The sequence below is a fragment of the Alnus glutinosa genome, chromosome 13 (assembly GCF_958979055.1).
Source record: "Alnus glutinosa chromosome 13, dhAlnGlut1.1, whole genome shotgun sequence".
Classification (NCBI taxonomy): Eukaryota; Viridiplantae; Streptophyta; class Magnoliopsida; order Fagales; family Betulaceae; genus Alnus; species Alnus glutinosa.
In genome coordinates this window covers 546,289-571,923 of record NC_084898.1, presented here as the reverse complement: position 1 = coordinate 571,923, position 25,635 = coordinate 546,289, and the positions used below count along the sequence as shown (strand labels likewise).

Genomic DNA, 25,635 nt, shown 5'->3' with positions numbered 1-25,635 from the left:
CTTCCAGCCTCCTGAATGCGACAGACTTGATTAATGGAGTTATTCACTTGTAGAGTTGAGTGGATGCTTATTGAAACATGATAAACTGATTCAGCTGTAGTGTTGTAAGATTGCCTAGTTGCAATTGCTCGATGGTGAGTTGGTTTATGTCCAGCTTGTTAACAAATCTTATAAAAATGTGGACTATGGTAGAGCTATGGTACCCATCACTGTGCTGCTTGGATTGTGTAATGCAAGACGCCGTCTATTTTCATGTAAGGGTCTTAATACATCTTTTTTTTTTCTTTTTTCTTTTTCTGGGGGGAGGGGGTGGGAGTTTGGTGAAAGCAGTCACATCAGGCTCATCAAATTTATTCTCTATTTTAGCTAAAAAATCATATTTCCTTGTTTTAGCCACCCACTTTCACTAATCCATTAAAAAAAAAAATAAGATTTCTTTATTCTTTGTCCAACAATCATATCACACTCCCTCCATATATTTTAATGTCTTTTTCTCTATTTGGTGAGTGAACGGCAATGTTCACGCTCACAAAAAATTTCAACACTTCAGTGAGCCTTTTCTCCCCATTTTAACGTTATGGCTAGCCAAAATAGCCTTTTAGCTAGCCTGCTGTGAATGCTCATGAAGTGGTACCTAGTATCATAAGTAAAAAAGAGGCAGGATCACAACATATGGATGCCAATTCAAAGTATGGTCTATTGGGGTTGTTATTTATGTGGCTGATTCCTGGTTAACAGGCTCTTGAGAATACAAACAAGGATCTCTTTATTTGAAGGACTTGAATATTAAACATTACAAATGCTTTTTGTAAGTTAACTAAAAATAAATTAAATGAAGGTCATTCTCATACTTGAACCTATATATATATATATATATATATATATATATATATATATATATATATATATATATATATATATATATATATATATATATATAAACAGTGAGTTAAATGAATTATGCCCATCATTTCACCGTGTTGTTAAAGTATTTGTTAAGTGATTAAATTTACCTTTTCCTATAAGTTTAGGCTTTTTAGATAAGTTGTGATTTAACATGGTATTAGAGCTTAAGGTCTTGAGTTCAAACCTTGATTCTATTATTTATCTTCATTTCAATTAAATATTACATATATGTTGGACCTCACCTATTAAAAAAATAGTTTGAGCCCATACGTGAGAGGGAATGTTAAAGTATTGATCAAGTGATAAGATTTTCCTTTTCCTATAAGCTTAAGTTTTTCGGATAAGTGTTGATTTAACACGTATTATGAAAACGAAAAATGTTCTTCAGCTTGAGAACATTGATTCTAATTGTTACATGGACGAATGCTTTTAAAACAACCTACCGAGTGTTGACTTCACAAGTTGTATTTGACCTTCCTTTCCCTCCTCCCCCCCTGGCTAAGAGATACCTCTCTTTCAATTTGACATTGTCCGAGAAAGGTAACCAGTGTCATTAGTTTCCCCCCGATCTTGTAAGGTATTTAACCAATCTGAGACAGTTTGTCACCAAGTAGCATCACTTAGCTCTAACAGTAGCATCAGCATTTGAAAATTCCACTTGATATCACAATTTTCTGCCAGAGAATGAGTGAAGAATTTATAGGGGTAGTAGACTGTTGGTGGACAACTTTAATATGCATTTGTGTGTGTGTGTGTGTTTTTTTTGTCTATATCAGAAAATTTATTCATGATCTATCATTTGATGCATATAGATGTCTCTAGAAGTTTTGACTATTTTTCTTCAGCAAATAGGTAAGCCGGAATCCTCACCTTGTGGTGCTGTATCCTTCCTGCTAACTGTAGTTGATGATGGCAGAATGCATAGGTTAACATGCTTCTCGTGCAAAGATATGATTTATGGTTGAAATTGAAAAGTTAGAGGTGTTATCATTGCACAAAATGGCTTTCGAGCTTTAGTGAGATTTACAGGTGTAGTTTTTGATTTTGAATGGCTCTTAAGGTTCCATGTATAAATTTCAGATTTGTTTTTTGATTATATTTAGTGTAACTACCAAACAGCCGAGGCTCATGCCATACTTGATGCAACTCCCTTCGTTGTCACTTCTAAGCTAGCAAGGATGTAATTTATCAGCCCAGGTTGTCGTTGTAAGAGCACTCCCATCAGTTTCCTACCATTTTCCCTATATTTAGGGAACAAAACTACTTTTTACTTCCCTATAAAAAAACACCCCACAATAGATTCCCTAAATTGTTCTTATATCAATTAAATACTCTTTTCTTATCTTATTTTATTATTTTATTTCTTTTTTCTTTTTTTCTCTCTCTCTCTCTCGTCTTCTCCGGAAACTTCCCCAAATCCATCCTCTCTCGCCTCCGCCTCCCTCACCCTCCACGGCCTCCTCAATCCTCTCCCCAAAACCCTCTATCTTCAACCACAGCAACCTCAATTCCTTTCCTTTCACCGAATTCCTCTCTCCTGCAATTCTCACAATTCCCCCAATATCCTCTGCCTCTCTTTTCCCGCATTCCAAACACAGCCTCAAGTCCGAGCTTTTTCGCCAACGGATCGCCCGGTTTACTCCCTGCCGATAGCGACAAAAACTTGATTATTGGCAAGAAGACGCCACCGGCCCTCGCTGATCGTCAATCCGTAGGACAACCCCAAGGTACTCTTGCCCAGCCATTTGACGAAGTAGGTGGCGATCCTATCGCCCAAGCCAGTCTTGACGAAGCCGCGGGCGAAGAAGGAGATGACGATGAGCCAGATGACCTCGTTGGTGAAGGCGAAGATGGCGCAGGAGAAGGACAGGGTTTTAGTGATGACGGAGGCGGTGAGGCTGAGGAAGGCCCAGGCTCTGACGGGCAGGGGGCTGAGGACGAGGCTGGCGATGGTGGAGATGAAAATGGAGAGCAATTGCCATGAGGACGAGGCCGGCGATGGTGGGATGGTGAATTTGTGGAAGAGGAGGCGTGGATGGGTGGGAGGCGAGGTTTGAAGCCGAGGGAGAGCTTCGGCGATGGGGGGAAGATAGAGGAGGAGAGAGGAGAGAGATAGAGGAGAGAGCTTTTTTTTTTTATTAAAATAATGGGTTAGGAAGCACTGTTGCTTCCCAACCAAAAAACCCAATTTTAGGGTATTTGTTGGAGGTTGATTTTTTGTATTTTTTATGATATTTTTCCTAAACATAGAGAAGGAACCATTTTAGGATCATCGATGGGAGTGCTCTAAGAATTGCCTTAGCTGCCTAGATTGTTTTGAGGGGTTTCTCTTAGGAGGATGGATATGGGGTTGAAACTCTTTTGCTAATTTGGCCTTATCTGGAAAGTTTTGGTTTTATTATCTTAGCAGTCTATTAATTTAATTTATGGCCTTGACTTTCTTTGCCATCTTAACTTTGGATTTTAATTTGTTATTCTGGGAATTAATTCAGGAATTTAAACTAGTATTTTTATTTGTTGAGGGGTTGCTATCACTATGTATTTTCAATGTTATGCATCAGGAGGATTAATTCTGAGTTAATAGGTGCAAGTTGGCTTTTCGACTTTGAGTACGGGTATTATAGCTTTTACTACAATTTTCATAGCATTTACCGGTCACTAGACAATTAAATTCACTTATCAAATAAATGTTGTTGCTTAAATTTTCACTGTTAAGATACTGCTATAAGTTTATAAAAAAGTTGTAGTAAAAATTATAGTACTCCAAATATTTTTCTTGTAGCATAAACCCAAGTACAATCCAGCATTTCGTACCAACCAAGAACTTGTTGGTTGTTGATTGTCTGTTGTTATTTGAGGGGTTTTGTTTATTTTGAAAATATTTTATAGATGGATGTCTCCTAAAAATATATCAAATTATTGTCCTTGGTTAATTCTTGGCTTTTAAAAATAGTTGCTCACCTCATGGATTTAGAAGTTGACATTATCAATGACGTGTGAGCTTATCATGTACAAATTAAAAAAGAAGGGCTCGACAATAGCTTTTCATGTGCTAAATTCAAGGACAGGGAATTATGAAATTTAATGCTTCGTTTGTTTAAGCGTAAAATATTTTTTATATTTTTCAATGTTTGGTGCAATTCAAAATGATGGTCAACATAAATCATTTTCAATTTGACCGTAAAAGTTTCTTTAATTTTTGAAAAATGATTTACAGTTTTAAAAATCGTAAATAATTTTTTAGATTTAAACACTTCATTTTTGCATGCACGTTTATGGAAATCTGTCACTGTCGAGCATTGGAGTTTGTTGGTAGCTCAAATTTACTGTTGAAGGTCCACGAATTTTGGTATCCGATTGCTAAATTCTAGCACCAGCGACCACCGTCGAAATTCGGCCGGTACTGAAATTTGGCATTGGTCCACTGGATTCCAGTGACCAGATTCTGTCGAAACTAGTCAGAATTTGGTTGTATTGTGCCAGATTTTGGCCAGGTTGGCCGGAATTCGGCACAAATGGCTAAATTCCAACCTTTTTCGCCAGAATTTAGCTATTGCCCCTAGATTCCAGCCATCATCGCTTAAATTCTGTCGGCCAGTGACAAAATCTCATCACCGATGATTTTTTGCCGTTGGTAATTTTTTTCGTATGAGCCAAACGCCGAAAAATATTTTTAATCCGTTGGTAGAATATCCTAAGAATTCTAAAAAAAAAAATAATCCATTCTTGAGTTATTGTCACACACATGCAAATTTGTCCCTTAAATAAATTTATTAAGTCCTATAACAAATCATAAACGAGGGGAGGGGACTGTGGGCCTGTGGCCTCCATGGTTTTGAAAATTTCCTTATTTACTTTTGGGATTTCATGTGCTTACTGTAGATGGATTATCACACCAAAAGCCATGACCCAAGGACTTCCTTGATTCCGTCTCTCAAGGTTATCACATGTGACATACAATGTTAGGGGTATCTCATCATTTTCTAAATGATCACAAAATAGTTTAGGGGCTTGTTTGTAATTGCGTTCAAAAATAGAGATTTTGTCTACTGAAAAAGCTTTTTAAAAAAAGTCTAGTTTTCAGGTTTCTCAAAATGCAGTTTTAAATTTTTTTAGAGCAAAAAGGTTTTTAAAAAGTAATTTTTAAGTTTTTAACTAAACGTACTCATTTTTGTTTGGCACATTTTTTTATGTATTAGAAATATTTTTTCGAAAAATAAGTTTTTTGAAAATATTTTTCAACCAAAAGCAATTTAGGTAGAAAGAAAGAGAGCCTTGGTTTGGAGAATAGGACAGAGAGTGAAAGCCAAAACCCAAGAAAGACGTGCAATCTACAAGGATAAAGGCCACTGTTTATTTAGCCTATTGAAGCTGAGGTTTTTTTTGTGAATGAAAGTTTGTTCTAGAATTCTTTGTTTTTGCCCACACTATTTACTGCAAGAATTGAGACTATTCTTTGCATCCACAGCGTTTACTTGTATTATTCAACTTATATGACATTGGAAGATGGTCCAATTTTGTGGTCCATGTCCAATATATCTCTTATGCAGTTGAGCCTAGCCAACTTTCTTGTGCATGTGCCATGGGGCCTGTAGACTCTAGTCAACCATCTCCACATATAGAGGGCTTTTATCTATAGCAGTAGATACGTTTGTACATATTGAAAATACGAGTTATAAATTACGATTCCGAAGAATTTTAATTGTAACTTAATTAATCTTTTTGGAGTGATAATACTCGCTACTCATGTACGAGCAGAAGTTTGGAATTCTTGAGACGTGTGAAGCTTTTTTGTGTTGGTATGGATATATGTAATATGGTATATCGGGAGTAGGAAAAATGTTGTTAAAATATTAATTAAATAATTATATTTACCACTTTTTATCGGTTTAAGCACTTAAGCTTTTGAGCTAAATAGTGATTTAAATTGTTTGAGAGAAGACGTCTTGAGTTCGAATTTTATCTCCATTAATTTACTTTTCGTTTTAGTTAAATCTTTTACGTGTTGGACCGGAAGAAGAGGTAATTGAGTTTTTACGAGTGTAGTTGAACAAACTAGTTTATAGACAAATGGAGCATAAAAACAAAAGAGGGAGACAGCCATGTTGAAGAACGAAAAACGTTTCATGTGGCTCCTTTCTCTCTGTCTCTTTTCTTGCAGACAACAGAGAGAGCTCGTCGTTGCTGGGGGAGGGAGGCCTCCCTCCTTCCCCCAGGTTTTGTTTTTGTCCCTTGGTCCTCTTGGACTAAGGTTTTGTTTCCTCCTGAGCTTTTCTCAGTGGAGGCTAGCTTTCTCTCAGCCATTAGGGTTGTGGAGCTGTTGTCCCCTAGCCTTGTTAGGCTATGGTGGTTTTTTTCTGTGTTTTCTTGTCTCTTTCTTTTGTTCTTTGCAGGAAGGCCCAAATGGAGGTGTTCTAGCTTGGGAGTGCGGCGGGTTTTGTGTCTTTAACGGAGGTTCTGGCCGGTTTTATTCAAATTTTCTTCTTCAACTTTGGAGCCAGATCTGCACACCTCCGGCTATTATTCCAAGACACGCGCCCCCCAGCCGTGTTCACCGTCGTCGTCCGCTCCAGTGTTGATGATTGTAGGGACCCTCACGTTAGCCCACAGTGTCCTTTCGTTGTCAACTTTTCAGGACTTGAAACTTGGGTTGGGTGCCAAATTTGATCGAAGGTGAGAGAGCTCTTTCCATGTATTTGTCTTGTGGAATCCCAGCAAACTAATTTTATGTGTGATCCAAAAACGTATTGTAATTATGGACCTTCCCAAACCCTTTTATTCATAGAAGATCACATTTTGTAAATTACGGAAGAAGAAAAAAAGGAACATTAAAGAATGGGGTTGTGGTCGATGAATGATTGCTCACAGATAAATACATGGTCCCATGGTAATTAATTGCCCTGCGTGGGTCGTGTATCTCAGTAAGAAGAGCTAGGTAGAGTTCTTAAATATTGATGATGGTTGAAATCTACCCCGCCTTTAATAAATGATCCTGGAATATTAGTCTGTCACAACAAAGGCTTGCCGGTTGAGCCGACGAAAAATGTCTTTGATGCCCAAGTCAGTCGAGTAAATTAACCAAAAAAAAAAACAAAAGGAAAGAAAGAAGTAAACTCCAAGCATCAAATCTGGATTTGTTATGACACGTGATAAGTACTGAGTGTGACACATTTAATCCCCTTAATTTACATATGTTAATCTCTTAGTTTTGTATAATTTAATATTTTGTATTGTTTTGTGTTTTCTTGTATTTTACAAGTTCTTGAAAAAAATCCGTTAATTCCAAGATATTAATGAAGTCAAATCCATCAATACCAAGATAATAATGAAGCTGGCCAACTCAATTTTGGAAAGAATCAAAAAGCCAAATCAAATTTGACTTAAGGAAAAGAGAAGCCGGCCAAATCTTTTGTTTTGGAAAGAATCTAGAATGAAGACGTCTCATTGTTTTGGTCATAACTCTCTGCTCAGGAATCGGATTGCGATAAAATTTGTGGCGTTGGAAAGCTAACAAAAAATGAAACAATTACGTCAGAAATAGCTTTTTTCTAATTTGGATTTCCGCTAGGCCAAAATCGTCTCGCAATAAATGACCACAAATCTGGACAATTCTATTCCGATTTCTACCATGATTATTTCCTAATTTGACCCAAGAGATGATTTTCTAGAATTACAAGGGCTCTAGGGCTTGTTTGCTCCCTATAAATAGACCCATAAGCTTCAAGAGAAGGGTGTCCTGGGGTGTGCGTTCTTGGAGGCTTGACAAGTTGAAGAGGAGTATACCATGGCAGGAGGCCATCCTAGCACCACGATGAGCGGTTAAATTTCTAATAGGGTGTTGATGTACCCATTTCCAAGTAACGATAGTTTGATTGTATTTTAATTTTGGATTTTCTATATGCATGATGGTTGTATAATTGTCAGAATTGATCTTAATGTCTACACTCAATCATTATGAAATTCTTATCTTGTCTTAGAAAGTTTTTTCTATTGATTTAACTCAATCCTTCATATTTTCTGTGATTATGTGAATGATTGTTATACAACGATTTTCATTGACATATGATCAAGAGGGTTAGATAGGTCATACCTTAGGGAAGACGGATTGTACTACACCCTAACTTAGTGTAATTTAGGTAGGCAGTCGGTGCAAACCGAAGATGGGTTATGCTATTCCATTGATTGTGTGTAAATCCTATTAAAGACATAGCTAGTCCATACCTTAGGAAAGACGGGTCGTACCGCATCTTAGTGGTTAGGTGGACGGTCCGTGCCAACCGAAGATGGATTATACTTATTCTTTAAAGGTACTTTCTTGACTGCTCGAGTGAGACGAGCCCTATATCATACATCATACGAATTTTCCTTGTTAATTTATGATTGACCATTGTTATGCGGTGAGTGGTGAAATCAACCCCCTATTCTTTATCTCATCAAGATCATTTTTAAATTTATGTCTTTTTACTTTTATATTTATTTTTAGGAAAATCAAATCAAAATCAAAAATCTTTTTAATTAAGTTATATTTAATCTTGATAAAGCTTGATAACCATACCCCCGCAGTCCTTGAGGTTTGACACCCTCTCTATAGCCTTATCCTACAAGGATTCGTCCTATTGCGAGTGTTTTATTTATTATTGATATATTTTGGTAACAAAAGACCGCAATCAACACGCTATTGATTGAAGTGAGTTTGCAACTTACATGGTTCCTGGAGACTCAAGTCTCCAACCATATTAGTTTGAGCTTTTTGGTGAGATTACTTTGTTGAACTAATGTCAGTTTAAGATTGTCAAATAACAGAGACAGAGCATGGTTGCCTAACGTTATAGTTTTTACAGGGGGACTTCTTTACAAAGGAAGTGCGAGCAATTTGCAGTATGTTACTTCCACAGCTTTCCTGCTCCTGGCATATGCAAACTATCTTATCTCCAATGGCGGAGTTGCCACATGTGGTAGTTCAAAGGTGACAGCAGAAAATCTCATCGCACCGGCAAAGAAGCAAGTTGACTACATTTTAGGAGATAATCCTGCAAAGATGTCTTACATGGTGGGTTTCGGGGAGAAGTACCCCCAGCATGTCGACCATAGGGGCTCCTCTGTACCATCCATACACGCACACCCTGCTCAAATTTCCTGCAACGATGGGTTTCAATACCTCAAATCCGGTTCCCCCAATCCAAATGTCCTTGTTGGAGCTATAGTTGGTGGCCCTGATAGCGGAGACAATTTCTCCGATGATCGGAATAACTACCAGCAATCTGAGCCGGCTACATATATAAATGAACCATTTGTTGGTGCTCTTGCTTTCCTCTTAGGCAATCCCACACTAAGTAATAACACTCTCATTACCTATGGCTTGAGGATTAGTATCTGTACCATGTAAGTTTGAAATTTAGAGGGAGTGGATTTGAAGAGAATATATATATATATATAAGGAGCTTTGAAAATGCTCTCATGTTGGCTTTCAAACTTTTTTTGTTGAGAAATTGAGATAATATCATTAATGAGAAGAAGCTTCTTATTCTGCAAGTACAATGTTATGAATAAAAGGACATTCCTCTATTCATACTCTATCTAGTACCTGTGAAATTGCAACATTTGCCATAACATGGGCTGCTTTATTAGCTTCCCTTCCAACATGCGGAATCGTCCTATTGCTCAAACTCTTGAGCTTTATTTTGGTATCCTCTATCAGTTGGCCGAAACCAGACCAACAAGGCTCTGTGCTCCTCTATTAGTTGGCTTTTAAACTTAAAGCTAATAAGAAATGGTGAATTTAATTATTTATTTTATCAAAATGAAGGTTAAACTATAAATGCATATTTGAACTTAGAGATATTTGTTCTGATATTATGTTAAATTATCAATTATTTCAAAAGTTTAAATTCATGGAAGATGATAAATTTAATAAACTTTAATAACCATAATGCCAAAAAGCCATAGGCATTGATGAAAGCATTAAATTAAATAGCTCATGAACATGGTATGACATTGGGCACTTTTAAGTTATTTGTGACCAAAATTTAATCAATAATGCTATAAACTATATTTTTATATCACAAATATCCCTGTATGCTAATGTGACAGTCACAATTAACTTTTGTCTTTTGTTTTTTTTTTTTTTTAATGATGAAAAAAAAAAAAAAAACAAAAGTTAGTTGTGATTGTCACGTTAGCATTGTGAAATTAAAATATGGTGAAGAGCATTACTCAAATCCAATTGCAGCAATGAAGAGCACTCACAACTAGGGGTATGCATTGGGCGGGGCGGTGCGGGTTTCCGCCTTTTTTTGCCCCGCCCCGCACCTTTGCGAGTTGAAAATTTTCAACCTGCAAATCGCACTTGATAAAGACTAACCATGCGGGGCAGATCACTGAAGGGCGGGGCTGGTATTTTGAGTGACATTTATGTAATTTTGATTTTATTTTGTAAAAAATAAAAATTCGAAAAAAAAATATTGGTTTTTTTAATAAAAAAATTAAATTCATATTAAATTTTCACAGAATCTTATGAATGTAAAGTCAAATTTTTAGGAAATCAACTCTGTTTCATTAAAGAAAAAAATTATAATTTCAAAGCTCCTTCGACATGTTGACACATATCTTTCAATCGTTCCTATTTCCATACAAGAACATTTTCCATAGAATTAGCCTTGTAAACTAAATTAAAAACCCTATTAATTATAGATAAAATTCTAAGAAACATGATTTTTTCTTTTTTTCTTTTTTTTCTCCTTTGTGCGGTGTGGGGAGGGGCGGGGCGGGGACCTGCATTTTTTAAAAGGCTAAACCCGCAACCCGCCTCGCCCCGCATAAATTTCTCAAATTAAGACCCTAACCCGCAAAAAAACCTGAAAACCCAGTCCTCTGCGGGGCGGGGTGGGGCGGGTGCTGCAGGGCGGGGCGGGGATTACGGGTTTTGCACACCCCTACTCACAACAGCTTCTCTATAATCTCTTACATTCCCTAAATAAAGGGAAAATCTTAAAAAACAAAAAACAAAAAGTCACGTGCAACAGCTTCCCTATTACTTCCCTAAACATTGGATATGGTACACTACATTGAGTAGCATTTTAGTTTTCTTATAACTTCCCTATTCATTATTTAATAGAAATATTTCTCTCTCCCTGATCTCTCATCTTTTCGCCTTTAATTGAGAATTGTATTAAAATTTTGTAAAAAATTTAAGGATAGGAAAGGAACTTGTATTATGTAAATAAATAATATTTTAATAGTATAGGAAAAGATAAAGGAAGCTATTGTGAAGTGTATTAAGATATGGAAGTAAAAAATAGTTTTATTCTCTAAATTTAAGGAAATCTAAGGGAAGTTTTTGCTAGTCCTTTTACTCACAGTAGTTTCCCTTTGATTCAACGGAGTTTAGTCGAGATTTGGGTCTGCAACAAATTATTTTGGAAGGTGATGCGAGTCAAATAGTAAATGTTGTGATTGCCAAAGAAATGATCTGGAGCGAATATGAGTCATATGAACAACTAGTGGAGGGTACCAGATATGTTCCAAAATATGTTGCAAAGCTGAGAGGTGTATCATGCCAAAAAAGAGGCTAATTATGCTCTACGCATGAGTTGGCCAAAGGAGCTGTTAAACAAGTTTTAGATAAGTTTTGATTGAGGAGATTCGTAGTTGTATGTGATATTATAAATTTAGAGCAAAAAGCTCTATCTATTTGAAATAGAATGAAGTATGAAATTTTCCCTAAAAATATTTTAAGACCATTTTCGGGGCGTTACCCCAGCAATAAAATATCAATAGCTTCTTAAAAATACATATTCTAAAAATAAAATTATATAAAATTAAAATTAAAAATATAGGCAAAAATATATTTTGAAAAAGATAGAGACAAGAAAGAAGAGACAAGAAAGCCTACCTCGTCCTGCAATGATGTTATGCTCTGAAACAGGGCTAATCCTCAAGAGGCTACAAATATTCTTTCATGCCTTAGTAGATAAACTGCCCTATCTGGTTAGAAGGTTAACATGGCCAAATCTGCTATTTCTTTTAGCAACAATGGTAGTCCATTGAACAAAACAAAAAGAAAGCTTTTGAGGAGATAAAGGATAAAATTCTTAATAGAGTTTCTAGTTTGAAGGCAAGAACATTATCTCAGGCTGTTATAACAATTCTGATTAAATCAATGGCTGCTTCTCTACTGCCAAAGACTTTATGCTCCCAAATGGATTTGATTTTCAGAAAGTTTCTTTGGGGTTTTAAGGATTCAAAGAAATCAAATTTAGCCCCTCTTGCTTGGTCTAAAATTTGCAATTTTAAGTATTGACATAAGATTTACAAAAACTCAAGAAAGAAGAGTTGCAATAACTCAATAGACAAGAGTTACAAGATGATAAATTAGATTTATTGTTGTTAATGTAGAAGTAGAAGAAACTTGTAACGTTCATACTATTTCTCTATAATCAACGTAAAATGTAGCAAACAGGCTTTAACGTGTGAACGTAGGTCATTGCTGAATATGAAGAGGCGTCCACATGGGCATGACCCTCAACATTCAAGCCAGGCGATACAACGCCTGGCTATTGTAAACTATAACTGATTATTTTCAGTTATTTTTCCTATGGTATAATTGCTCCAAACTGCCACAAACTGCTCTCTATAAATAGTCTCATATTAAATCTCCTATTAAATGGGTTAAGATAAGTTTTTGAGAAAAAGACGGACTTTCAGTTTTTCCCGTGCATCTAGGCTGTGGATATTGTGAATATTACTTCATTACTTTTTGGTAGTGTATTCCACCACAAAGAAGAAGAGGCTTATTGGAAAATCACGTGTAACAATATTTGATTGCGGTGCATATAAGGTACTGCTTTATTCCGCTGTGCATGACAATTTTATTTCTAACATTGATATCAAAGCCATTGTTATTGTTATCATGATTTATAAGTTACTGTGTATTTGTTTTTATTCCCTGGAACATAGTAACTGTGTTTCTGCCATTTGTGGTGATGCTAAACCGAGCCATCTTAATTTTGTGTCTTTTTTTTATGTTGTCATATCTTTCCTAGGTTATGTGTTGTTACACACTGAGCATTTGGGAGATCTTGGTCTTAGATCTATTATGAGTCAAAAAAAGGCATTGCTTGTGAAGCTTGGATAGAAAATTTTAGTTGAGGAGCAACTGTTATGGGTTAAGGCTCTTAAGCAGAAATCCCTCAAAGACAAAAGCCTGTTAGAGGTCTCTATTAAGTATTAATCCTGTTGCTTCTTGACTTTCGAAAGGAAAAGTAAAAACACAATTCTCTTGTTAGACCTCCGCATTAATCTGAGAGATCTACGCAGTCCTCTCATGGCTCCCCCGACCCGCTCCGTTTTCCTATCTCTCTTGCTGTTCCTCTCCATGTCTATTTCTCTGGCAGAGATCCGGTTCACGAGCGTCCGATCCGACGGCCGGCCCATAATCTCCTTCGACGAGTTCGGGTTCACACACAGGGGCCGCCTGGAGCTCAACGTGTCCCGGATCTCGCTCTCCAACCCGAAGCTCGACCTCACCCTAGTCGGGTTCCTCCTCTGCACCCGGGAGTCCTGGATGCACGTGGTCCAGCAGCTCGAGGACGGCGAGGCAACGTGCGCCCTCCTCTCCGACCTCGTCAAGCCAGTGTACACCTTCGACAGGCTAAAAGCTGCGAGGGACGTTAACACCGTTTTCACTGAAACCGACGCCGATCAGTACACGCTCGTGTTCGCGAACTGTTTCCGCAACGAGCTTACGGTCTCGATGGACGTGAGGTCGGCGATGTACAATTTCAACGGGAAGAGCAGTCGCCGGGACTATCTCTCCGCCGGGAAGACTGTGCTCCCTAGGGTTTACTTCCTCTTCTCGCTAGTCTACTTCAGCCTCGCTGGAATCTGGATCTCCGTGCTCTATAAGAAGCGATTGACCGTGTTCGGAATCCACTTCCTCATGCTCGCCGTGCTCATCCTCAAGGCTCTGAAACTTCTCTGCGAGGCCAAGGACAAGTCATACATCAAGCGCACCGGATACGCGCACAGCTGCCCCTTGAATGGAATCACGCTGCTCACGCTGATGCTGTTGATCGGCACCGGATGGTCTTTCCTGAAACCCTACCTTCAGGACAAGGAGAAGAAGGTGTTGACGATTGTAATCCAGTTACAGGTGATCGCTAACGCCGCTCTGGTCGTGATTGACGAGAGCGGTCCGTTCGCGCAGGACTGGGTGACGTGGAAGCAGGTGTTCCTGCTCGTCGACGTGATCTGCTGCTGCGCCGTTCTGTTCCGAATCATGTGGTCGATCAAGAACCTCCGTGAGGCCGCCAGGACCGACGGAAAGGCCGCGGTGAATCTGATGAAGTTAACTCTGTTTAGGCAGTACTACATTGTGGTGATTTGCTACATTTACTTCACGCGTGTGGTGGTGTACGCGTTGGAGACAATCACTTCGTATCGGTATCTTTGGACCAGCGTGGTGGCTGCAGAGTTGGCGACGCTGGCGTTTTATGTGTTTACAGGTTATAAATTCAAGCCCGAGGCGCATAATCCGTAGGGGTGGACGTCGGTTCGATAGGCGGTTAATTCGGTCGGTTAACCGACTTTTGTCGGAATGCAGTCTTGAATTTATTTCGGTTAAGTCGGTTAAGCGGTTAATAGGCGGTCGGTTTAGTCGGTAAAGCGGTTAATAGGCGGTCGATTAAATCGGTTAGCATTCGGTTAAAATGGGTAATGAAACGACGTCGTTTTGATTTTATTTTTTAAAAAATAAAAAATCAAAAATCAAACGTTTTGTTCTTACTAAAACGACGTCGTTTCGTTTTATGTCGGTTCGGTTAATCGGTCGGAATAGAAGGCAGTTCGGTTCGGTTCGGTTAGGTTGCCGATCCGGCTTTCGGAATAAAATTTTATACCGACTACCGAACCGAAATTAGTCGGTAAAGTCGGTAGGCGGTCGATGGCGGTTCAGTTCGGTAAGTGGTCGGTAGGCGGTTAGGCGGATAATTTGCCCACCCCTGATAATCCGTATTCGTGATCGATGACGAGGAGTAGGAGGCAACGGCGGAGGCACTGAAGCTCGTGGATGAGTTCGAATTGTGAGGGAGGTGACGGAGGAAGAGTGACCTTTAATTTGGAGCTGTTGCAATGATTGAGGTAGAAAATTCATACTTTTACAAATGGGTCTTGTTAAATTTGAGTATTATAGGCATTATGTAGGTAGAATTTGCGCTATGTTATATTTGTTGTGTTGATTGATCTGCTGCGCCTGTTACTAGGATGGTTTCATAGACCTCTTATGTATGTCTGTGAATTGGATAGTAATTGTAAGTATTGATACCAGATCCTTTGCATTTCAATTTTTGGGGAAAATGGTTGTGTCTTATATTAAGTTCTTCAACTGCGCATATGAAATGTTGTAATCGTTTTTCAACTAATTAGTTGATGCGAATTGAATAAATGAAACATTTCATAAACTTCCAGCCTCCTGAATGCGACAGACTTGATTAATGGAGTTATTCACTTGTAGAGTTGAGTGGATGCTTATTGAAACATGATAAACTGATTCAGCTGTAGTGTTGTAAGATTGCCTAGTTGCAATTGCTCGATGGTGAGTTGGTTTATGTCTAGCTTGTTAACAAATCTTATAAAAATGTGGACTATGGTAGAGCTATGGTACCCATCACTGTGCTGCTTGGATTGTGTAATGCAAGACGCCGTCTATTTTCATATAGGGGTCTTAATACATCTTTTTTTTTTGGGGGGGAGGGGTGGGACGGGGTGGGAATTTGGCGAAAGCAGTCACATCAGGCTCATCAAATTTATTCTCTATTTTAGCTAAAAAATCATATTTCCTTATTTTAACTATCCACTTTCACTAATCTGTTAAATTTTTTTTTTTCTAAGATTTCTTTATTCTTTGTCCAACAATCATATCACACTCCCTCCATATATTTTAATGTCTTTTTCTCTATTTGGTGAGTGAACAGCACTGTTCACGGTCACAAAAAATTTCAACACTTTGGGGAGCCTTTTCTCCCCATTTTAACGTTTTGGCTTAGCCAAAATAGGCTTTTAGCTAGCCTGCTGTGAATGCTAATGAAGTGGTACCTAGTATCATAAGTAAAAGAGAGGCAGGATCACAACACATGAATGCCAATTCAAAGTATGGTCTATTGGGGTTGTTATTTATGTGGCTGATTCCTGGTTAACAGGCTTTTGAGAATACAAACAAGGATCTCTTTATTTGAAAGGCTTGAATATTAAACATTACAAATGCTTTTTGTAAGTTAACTAGAAATAAATTAAATGAAGGTCATTCTCATTCTTGAACCATATATATATAAAGATCACTCTCAATCTATAACTAGCTTAAGTTACAGTTAGTTAACTGAATTATGCACATCATTTCACCGTGTTGTTAAAGTATTTGTTAAGTGATTAAATTTACCTTTTCCTATAAGCTTAAACTTTTCGGATAAGTGGTGATTTAACATGGTATTAGAGCTAAAGGTCTTAAGTTCGAACCTTGACTCCGTTATTTATCCCATTTCAATCAAATATTACATGTGTTGGGCCTCACATATTAAAAAAATAGTTTGAGCCCACGCGTGAGGGGGAATGTTAAAGTATTGATCAAGTGATAAAATTTACCTCTTCCTATAAGCTTAAGTTTTTCGAATAAGTGGTAATTTAACACATGTTATGAAAACGAAAAATGTTCTTCGGCTTGAGAACATTGATTCTAATTGTTACATGGACAAATGCTTTTAATATAACCCACCGAGTGTTAACTTCACAAGTTGTGTTTGACCTTCCTTTCCCTCCTCCCCCCTGGCTAAGAGATACCTCTCTTTCAATTTGACATTGTCCGAGAAAGGTAACCAGTGTCATTAGTTTTTCCACGATCTTGTAAGGTATTTAACCAATCTGAGACAGTTTGTCAGCAAGTAGCATCACTTAGCTCTAACAGTAGCATCAGCATTTGAAAATTCAGCTTGATATCACAATTTTCTGCCAGGGAGTGAGTGAAGAATTTATTGGGGTAGTAGACTGTTGGTGGACAACTTTAATATGCATTTATGTGTGTGTGTGTGTTTTGTCTATATCAGAAAATTTATTCATGATCTATCATTTGATGCATATAGATGTCTCTAGAAGTTTTGAGTATTTTTCTTCAGCAAATAGGTAAGTCGGAATCCTCACCTTGTGGTGCTGTATTCTTCCTGCTAACTGTAGTTGATGATGGCAGAATGCATAGGTTAACATGCTTCTCGTGCAAAGATATGATTTATGGTTGATATTAAAAAGTTAGAGGTGGTATCATTGCACAAAATGGCTTTCGAGCTTTAGTGAGATTTACAGGTGTAGGTTTTGATTTTGAATGGCTCTTAAGGTACCATGTATAAATTTCAGATTTGGTTTTTGATTATATTTAGTGTCACTTCCTAACAGCCGAGGCTCATGCCATACTTGATGCAACTCCCTTGGTTGTCACTTCTAAGTTAGCAAGGATGTAATTTTTCAGCCCAGGTTGTTGCTGTAAGAACTGCCTTAGCTGCCTAGATTGTTTTGAGGTGTTTCTCTTATGAGGATGAATATGGGGTTGAAACTTTTTTGCTTTCGTCTTTTTTGCAAATTGGCTTTATCTGTAAAGTTTTGGTTTTATTATCTTAGCAGTCTATTAATTTGATTTATGGCCTTGACTTTCTTTGCCAACTTAACTTTGGATTTTTTTAATTTGTTATTCTGAGAATTAATTCAGGAATTTAAACTAGTATTTTTATTTGTTGAGGGGTTGCTTTCACTATGTATTTTCAATGTTATGCATCAGGAGGATTAATTCTGAGTTAATAGGTGCAAGTTGACTTTTCGACTTTGAGTGCGTGTATTATAACTTTTACTACAATTTATGTAACATTTATCGTATCAGTCACTAGACAATTAAATTCATCTACCAAATAAATGTTGTTGCTTAAATTTTCACTGTTAAGATACTGCTACAAGTTTATAAAAGAATTGTAGTAAAAATTATCATATTTCAAACATTTTTCTCAATCAGATAAACCTGAGTACAATCCGGCATTTCTTACCAACCAAGAACTTGTTGGTTGTGGGCTTCTTTTCTCCATAGAGAGAGAGAGCGAGAAAAGAAGCAAGGAAAAAAAGGGTGTTAGTCGTTGCCGGGGGAGGGAGGTCAGCCTCCTTCCCCCCCGGCTCTTGTTTGGCCCTTAGTCCTCTTGGACTAAGGTGTCTTTTGTTTCTTCCCTGAGCTTTTCCCAGTGGAAGCTACATTTCTCCCAGCCTTTAGGAATGTAGAGCTTTTGATCCCCTAGCCTTGATAGGCTATGGTGATTTATAATTTGTGTTTTTCTTTCTCTTTCTTTTGTTTCTTGCAGGAAAACTCAAATCTGGGTGTTCCAGGTTGGAGGTGTGGCGGTGATCGTGTCTTTAACAATGGTTGTTTGGCCTTTTTTTCTAGGTTTCTTCTTCAACTTTGGTGCCAGATCTACACAACTCTATTGTTTTTTCCAAGACACGCGCCCCCCAACCGTGCTCTTCATCTTTGTCTGCTCCAATTGCTGAAAGCTCGGGCCACGGTGGTCGTCGTTGTCCGGCGCGTGGCCTGCATGTGCCAAAGAGCCTATTGCTCTTTGGCACAAGTGACGGCCACGCCCTGCTTCTTTTGGCCGTGCACAATGCTAGTTGAGGTCTTCGGTGGTTGATCTACGGCTGGGTGGGATCGATGACGGCATGTGTCCCCCACGCGCTGTCGTCTCCGGTAGATTCCGCTTCTTCCTCTATTGTCGATAGCTTTTTTTGGGTTTTTTCCTGCTTTGTGTTGTGTATTCCTCTTGTTTCTTTCGGTATAGTCTGTCTGTGTATTACTCAAATTTTATTGAAATTTTTGTTGGTGAGTTGCTAGATCGGCCCTCTTTTATTTGAGAGTGAGCGTTAATGTAAGAGAGGCTCAAATGTAATTTTGGTAAAATTTGATGTTTCTGTTCGAGCAGCTGTTTTTAAATTAGATCCTTCTGGCTTAGAGTTTAGGGGTCTTGTTGACTTCCCTTTCTCTGTATTGGCCTTCGGGCTTTCTCAGTTATATATAGTAGCAAATGCTACATGTTTGGGAAAAAAAAAAAAAAAAAAAAAAAAAAAGAGAAAGAGAAAGAAAGAAAGAAGAAGAAGAAAGAAAGAAAGAACTTGTTGGTTGTCTGTTGTTATTTGTGGGGTTTTGTTTATTATGAAAATATTTTATGAATGGATGTATGCTAAAAATATATCAAATTATTGTCCTTGGTTAATTCTTGGCTTTTTAAAATAGGATTTGATTCCTACACAACACCACCACAACAACTGTACAACACCTCCTCACATGAGGGTGAACCCCACACACCGAGTCACACCCCCATGTGAGGGGGTATTGTGCAATTGTTGTAGTGGTGTTGTAAATCTATCATTTTCCTTTTAAAATAGTTGCCCACCTCATGGCCTCAGAAGTTGACATTATCAATGACGTGTAAACTTATAATGTACAAATTAAAAAAGGAGGGCTCGAGAATAGCTTTTCATGTGCTAAAATTCGAGGACAGGGAATTATGAAATTTAATGCTCTGTTTTATTGGGCATAAAATATTTTTTTATATTTTTTAATGTTTGGTGTAATTGAAAATAATGGTCAACGAAAATCATTTTCAGTTTGACCGTAAAAGCTTTTTTAATTTTTTCAAAAAAATTTATGGGTTTAAAAATCGTAAATCGTTTTCTAGATTTAAACTTTTCATTGTTGCATACATGTTTATGTGAATCTACCACCGCCGAGCATTGGAGTTTGTTGGTAGTCCAAATCTACTGCCAAAGGTCCTTGAATTTTGGTATCCGATTGTCGGATTCTGACACCGGCGACCACCGCTGAAATCTGGCCGATGCCGAAATTTGGCACTAGTCCGCTGGATTCCCGAGACCAGATTATGCTGAAACTAGCTGAATTTTGGCACAAATGGCTAAATTCCAACCACCTTCGCCGGAATCTGGCCATTGCCGCTAGATTCTAGCCTTTATCGTCGGAATCCTGTCGGCCAGTGACGAAATTTCGTCACCGGTGATTTTTCGCCGTTGATAATTTTTTCGTACGAACTAAATGTCAAAAAATATTTTACATCAAAACAAACAAAACATAAAGCTGATAATTTAATCCGTTGGTAGGATATCCTAAGAATTCTAAAAAGGAAATAAGCCGTTGCAGAGTTATTGTCACCCACACGCAAATTTGTCCCTTAAATAAATTTGTTAAATCCTATAACAAATCATAAGGGGGGGGGGGGGGGGGGGGTCTGTGGGCCTGTGGCCTCATTGGTTTTGAAATTTTCCTTATTTACTTTTGGGATTTCATGTGCTTACTGTAGATGGATTATCTCACCAAAAGCCATGACCCCAGGACTTCCCTCATTCCGTCTCTTAAGGTTATTCACATGTGACATACAATGTTAGGGGTATCTTCTCATTTTCTAAATGATCACGAAATAGAATAGGAGCATTTTTGAAATTGCGTTCAGAAATAGAGATTTTGTCAACAGAAAAAGCTTGAAAAAACTTTTTAGAAAAAATTCTCATTTTCAAAAAAAGCTTCTCAAAATGCAGTTTTGAGCTTTTTTTAGAGCAAAAAAGTTTTTAAGAAGTGATTGTTAAGTTTTTTTTATCAAATAGACTCATTTTTTCTTGGCACATCTTTTTATGAATTAGAAATATTTTTTAATAATTTTTTTGAAAATATTTTTCAACCAAAATCAATTTAGGTCGAAAGAAACATAGCCTTAGTTTGGAGAATAGGATGGAGAGTGAAAGCCACAGGAAAGACTTGCAATCTACAAGAATAATGGCCACAGTTTTTTTAAGCCTATTGAAGCTGAGGTTTTTCTGTTAAATGAAAGTTTGTTCTAGAATTCTTTGTTTTTGCCCACACTATTTACTGCAATAATAGAGACTATTCTTTGCACCCACCGCGTTTACTGTATTATTCAACTTATACGACATTCGAAGATGGTCCAGTCCTGTGGTCCACGTCCAATATATCTCTTATGCAGTTGAGCCTAGCCAACTTTCTTGTGCATGCTGTAGTCAACCATCTCCACATATAGAGGGCTTTTATCTATAGCAGTAGATACGTTTGTATATATTGAAAATACGAGTTATAAATTACAATTTCGAAGAGTTTTAATTGTAACTTAATTAATCTTTTTGGAGTGATAATACTCGTTACTCATACGAGTAGAAGTTTGGAATTCTTGAAACGTGTGAAGCTTTTTTGTGTTGGTATGGATATATGTAATATGGTATATCGGGAGTAGGAAAAATGTTGTTAAAATATTAATTAAATAATTATATTCAGTGCTTCTTATCAGTTTAAGCTTTTGAGATAAATAGTGTGATTTACATTGTTTGAGAGAAAAGGTTTTGAGTTCGAATCTTGTCTCCGTTAATTTACTTTTCATTTCAGTTAAATATTTTACGTGTTAGCGGGAATTAAGTTTTTACAGGTGTAGTTGAACAAACTAGTTTATAGACCAATGGAGCAGGAAAAACAAAAGAGGGAGACAGCCATGTTGAGCCTGCAGAATGAGTAGATGATTGTTGGGACCCTCACGTTAGCCCACAGTATCCTTTCGTTGTCAACTTTTCAGGACTTGAAACTTGGGTTGGGTGCCAAATTTGATCGAAGGTGAGAGAGCTCTTTCCATGTATTTGTCTATCTTGTGGAATCCCAGCAAACTAATTTTATGTGTGATCCAAAAACGTATTGTAATTATGGACCTTCCCAAACCCTTTTATTCATAGAAGATCACATTTTGTAAATTATGGAAGAAGAAAAAAAGGAACATTAAAGAATGGGGTTGTGGTCGATGAATGATTGGTCACAGATAAATACATGGTCCCATGGTAATTAATTGCCCTGCGTGGGTCGTGTATCTCAGTAAGAAGAGCTAGGTAGAGTTCTTAAATATTGATGATGGTTGAAATCTACCCCGCCTTTAATAAATGATTCTGTAATATTAGTCTGTCACAACAAAGACTTGCCGGTTGACCCGACGAAAACATCTTTGATGCCTAAGTCAGTCGAGTAAAATAACCAAAAAAAAAAAAAAAAGAGTGAACTCCTTAAACTTGGAGAGAATGGTCAGGGCAAGTTTAGTTGCAGCATCAAATCTGGATTTGTTATGACACGCTATTGATTGAAGTGAGTTTGCAACTTACATGGTTCCTGGAGACTCAAGTCTCCAACCATATTAGTTTGAGCTTTTTGGTGAGATTACTTTGTTGATCTAATGTCAGTTTAAGATTGTCAAATAACAGAGACAGAAACCAGTTCATTTATGTGTTCCTGTTGGATTTCCTCCAATTGTGTTGACCAAAAACAGTATTGGTTGGCATATGGGGGCCTCCCTAGTCCCTTGCATTAATCACTCTAGGTGAATCACTGTGGAAGTGACTGGTTTGGAGAAATAAATAAAACAGGACACATTCATTAAGAAATGGCAGAGAAAGAGAGAGAAGGAAGACTACCCTCCACTTCAGAATTATAAGGATGAGGTGCATGTGATGTATCCCTTTCCCTTTTGCAATCCACATCTTGAAAGCAAGTTCCCGAATCAAATGGGCCTACTCCTATTACTTTCTTGACAGGGAGAATCCCCATTAGAGAAAGGAAAAGAAAAAGGAAGCAGCAAAGGAGAAAGCAAAAGACTATAAAGAAAAGCACACAACATATAAACAAACAAGAAGAAGGACATGGAGGAGATGATGATGATGATGATCAGTAGCCCAGCAAATCCCAGAAATGAAACCATTTCTTCCGAACCCATCACCACCTCCAGTTGCCCTAGCTGGAAACTGTACGAAAATCCATTTTATTATCCTCAGCTTCATCCACAAGAACAACAACATCAGCAGTGTCAAAGTGACAAGCACTTTCATCAACTACACCTTCCTCGCTCTACTCGTAAGATTGCTGCCTCTTTCTGGGATTTAACCTTCTTCAGACCCATCATGGAGTCCGAGCTTGAATATGCTCAAGCCCAGATCATGGAATTGAAGACCAAGCTTGAGAATGAACGTAAGACACGTAAGAAGGCAGAGTCAACGAATAAGAGGCTGGCCAAAGATCTTTCTGAGGAGAGGAGAGGAAGAGAAGCAATGGAGAGGGTGTGTGAAGAGCTTGCCAAAGAAATTTCATCTGATAAAGCTGAGATCAATAGGATGAAGAGAGAGATGGAAGAAGAAAGAAAGATGCTAAGGATGGCTGAGGTGTTGAGGGAAGAGAGAGTTCAAATGAAGCTCACTGAAGCAAAGATTCTATTCGAAGAGAAGCTGTTGGAATTGGAGGAGTCTATGGAAAAGAATCAAGAAGAATATCATCCAGTAACTACCAATGCTTCTTATGCTTTTTCTAGTTTTTCAGGGAAGTTCAAACAGCCAGCTTGCAATGATAATAGTGGGATTGATTCAAGGGAATCCACTAGTTTGGTTTCAAGTGAGAAGTCATCAGCTTGTAATGACAATGATGCAGATCCTATTGTTTTGGGCTTCAAATCTTGTAATAACGATAAGGGTGGTCTTTCATTCATGACAAATCAGAGAAAAGCCTCACCAGAACCAGAGAATCCGCATGTAAAGAGAGGGATCAAAGGGTTTGTTGAATTTCCACGTGTTGTTCGAGCAATTGGATCCAAAACTAGGCCTTGGGGCACAAAGCTGGAGTGCCAGCAGGCTCAGCTAAGGATTCTGCTCAAACAAAGGAGTCCCATCCGATCCAATAATCTTATTATGAGTTGAAGATGATCATATGAACTCCCTTGTTCTTCTCACCTCTTTGTGTCTTGATAAATTTTGTTTGGTTTTCATCTGTAATCTTTACTTATTATTATTTGTTTGATTTGTTTTTGCAAAAGGGCATGCACCCAGTACCCCAAATTTTTCTGGTTTGAAAAATCATCAGAATGAAGTAAATATGTTTTGAGTTTGTTTCAATTGAAAGTTTGTTTATGATATATATAAAAGTATTTGTTTGAACGTTTGCAGAGTATTATTACAAGTTAATATGATCAGTAAAGTGTTGTTTAACTTCTTTTGGATCTGAGCATTAATGTAGGTGTTATTGCGGGATCTGTCAAAGGCTTATTTTTTTTTACTTCTGAAGACACTTGCACATGTGCACATGCTTCACTTTTACGGCAAGGGGTTTTGTGGCCCTTGACAAGGATAGAATATTAAACAGATTTTATGGAAGAAGGGAAAATTATAGAATTTTTCTTAAGGAAGAAATCTTCAAACCTTGGCTTATTAAAATTTTTGTTTTTTGGTCATATGTTGCCTCATGTTAGAGGGTATTCAGGTCTCACCTGTTCGGACAATTGTTCGAACAACCGTCCAAGCAACTTCTTACATGAAGTTGTCTATTGCATATCATTGCACTGGATCGCAGCCGATGATCACTTTATGCTTACAGTTTTGGAAAAAAAGAAAAAGAAATTCTTCGGTCTGGCTATGATTATATACAATTTAATAATGAATGGGAAAGCAAGAAAAGCTATGGCATTTGATCAAATGCCGTGAACTAAACAGAGTTCCAAACACAAATAATCATTCCTAATTAAAGCTAATTGATGAAAGCTATGATGCATGCCATCACAGCCTGGCATCTTTGTGGAAAAGTGGCCTTACTTTTGGGGTTCATATCCCCTAAATTCAGTTCCCATTTTATGGCTCTTTTACCTGTCAATCTCACCGAATTAGAAACATAGTATAGTTTAATTGCCTCTAAATGAGATATAAAGTTGATGGTACTTCTTTTACTTCTATTGTTTCTTCCATGTAGCAGTGATTGGGAACCCAATTTATTGTCCAGGAATTTGATTACCATCCTTGACTGTGGCCATATTAAAGCCATGTTCCTTTCAGCGACATGCTTTTTTTTTTTTCTAAGCCCTTTCAGCGGCGGGCATGTTCTTGAAAATTCGAGTATGCCATCTCAGAATGTGGAGGGGCATGGCGATACCATTTACCAAGGTTTCACCAGGGCCTCGGTCCATGTCAGCCCAACGAAGCCTGTTTACCCTTTGGGTTGGATTGTATTCGTTATCAGGTACCAGTGCTGTCAAGTTAATCCCCTCTCACTTTAGGAGAGTTACTGACCGGCAGCCCTCAGACTATCGGCCGCTTCAAGACAAACAATAAGACTACTTTGACAATTGCGTATAAATGAAAGTATTTTTGGGCCACTATACCCGCGTCACAGCAACAACGTCTGCTACTTGCCCAGACAGGACAGTCTGTACTGATAGGATGTCAAACGCCCAAGTAGGAGAGTCTATATTCACTCCCCAACCGGGCGATGCTACCTAAAATAGGTTGTTGTACGGTTATACCCTCTCTATTATAAATAGGAGCCGACTATAGGAAGTTCCTAGCTAGGTCTTTTTCTCACCTTCTTACTATTTATCCTGTTTAAAGAGTTTTCTATTGACCTAAGCATCAGAGTATTTATTGCCGACTTTCAACATATTACCTCTACCTATTTCTTATCTCTTCACAGTTTCTCTTGACTAGACTACCGGCGTGCACGTGTTCAACTAACTATACTAACAGGACACATACATTCAAAATTCTATAATTTTCAAATAGTTCGATTCGCTTTAACTTTAAGAACGTGCATTCATATAAACAAACGTTATCATATCACACTTGTGAGTCGTG

The 25,635-nt window shown here is 37.8% G+C and overlaps 3 protein-coding genes across 3 annotated transcripts; all 3 read left to right on the top strand.

Annotated features, from left to right (window-relative positions):
- The first annotated feature begins 2,717 nt into the window (after nucleotides 1-2,717).
- On the top strand, nucleotides 2,718-9,292 carry LOC133854502 (endoglucanase 20-like). The gene is made up of 5 exons (XM_062290742.1): nucleotides 2,718-2,957; nucleotides 5,896-5,948; nucleotides 6,068-6,122; nucleotides 6,300-6,370; nucleotides 8,689-9,292. The coding sequence occupies exons 1-5, from the start codon at nucleotides 2,718-2,720 to the stop codon at nucleotides 9,290-9,292; spliced, it is 1,023 nt and encodes a 340-aa protein (XP_062146726.1).
- A 3,916-nt stretch (nucleotides 9,293-13,208) lies between these two features.
- Nucleotides 13,209-14,472, top strand: LOC133854341 (protein CANDIDATE G-PROTEIN COUPLED RECEPTOR 7-like). The gene has a single exon (XM_062290496.1). The coding sequence runs from the start codon at nucleotides 13,229-13,231 to the stop codon at nucleotides 14,441-14,443; it is 1,215 nt and encodes a 404-aa protein (XP_062146480.1). The 5' UTR covers nucleotides 13,209-13,228; the 3' UTR covers nucleotides 14,444-14,472.
- A 7,980-nt stretch (nucleotides 14,473-22,452) lies between these two features.
- Nucleotides 22,453-23,952, top strand: LOC133854488 (protein BRANCHLESS TRICHOME). Its single transcript, XM_062290719.1, has one exon. It carries the CDS (start codon nucleotides 22,672-22,674, stop codon nucleotides 23,713-23,715), a length of 1,044 nt encoding a protein of 347 aa, XP_062146703.1. The 5' UTR covers nucleotides 22,453-22,671; the 3' UTR covers nucleotides 23,716-23,952.
- The last annotated feature ends 1,683 nt before the right edge of the window (nucleotides 23,953-25,635 follow it).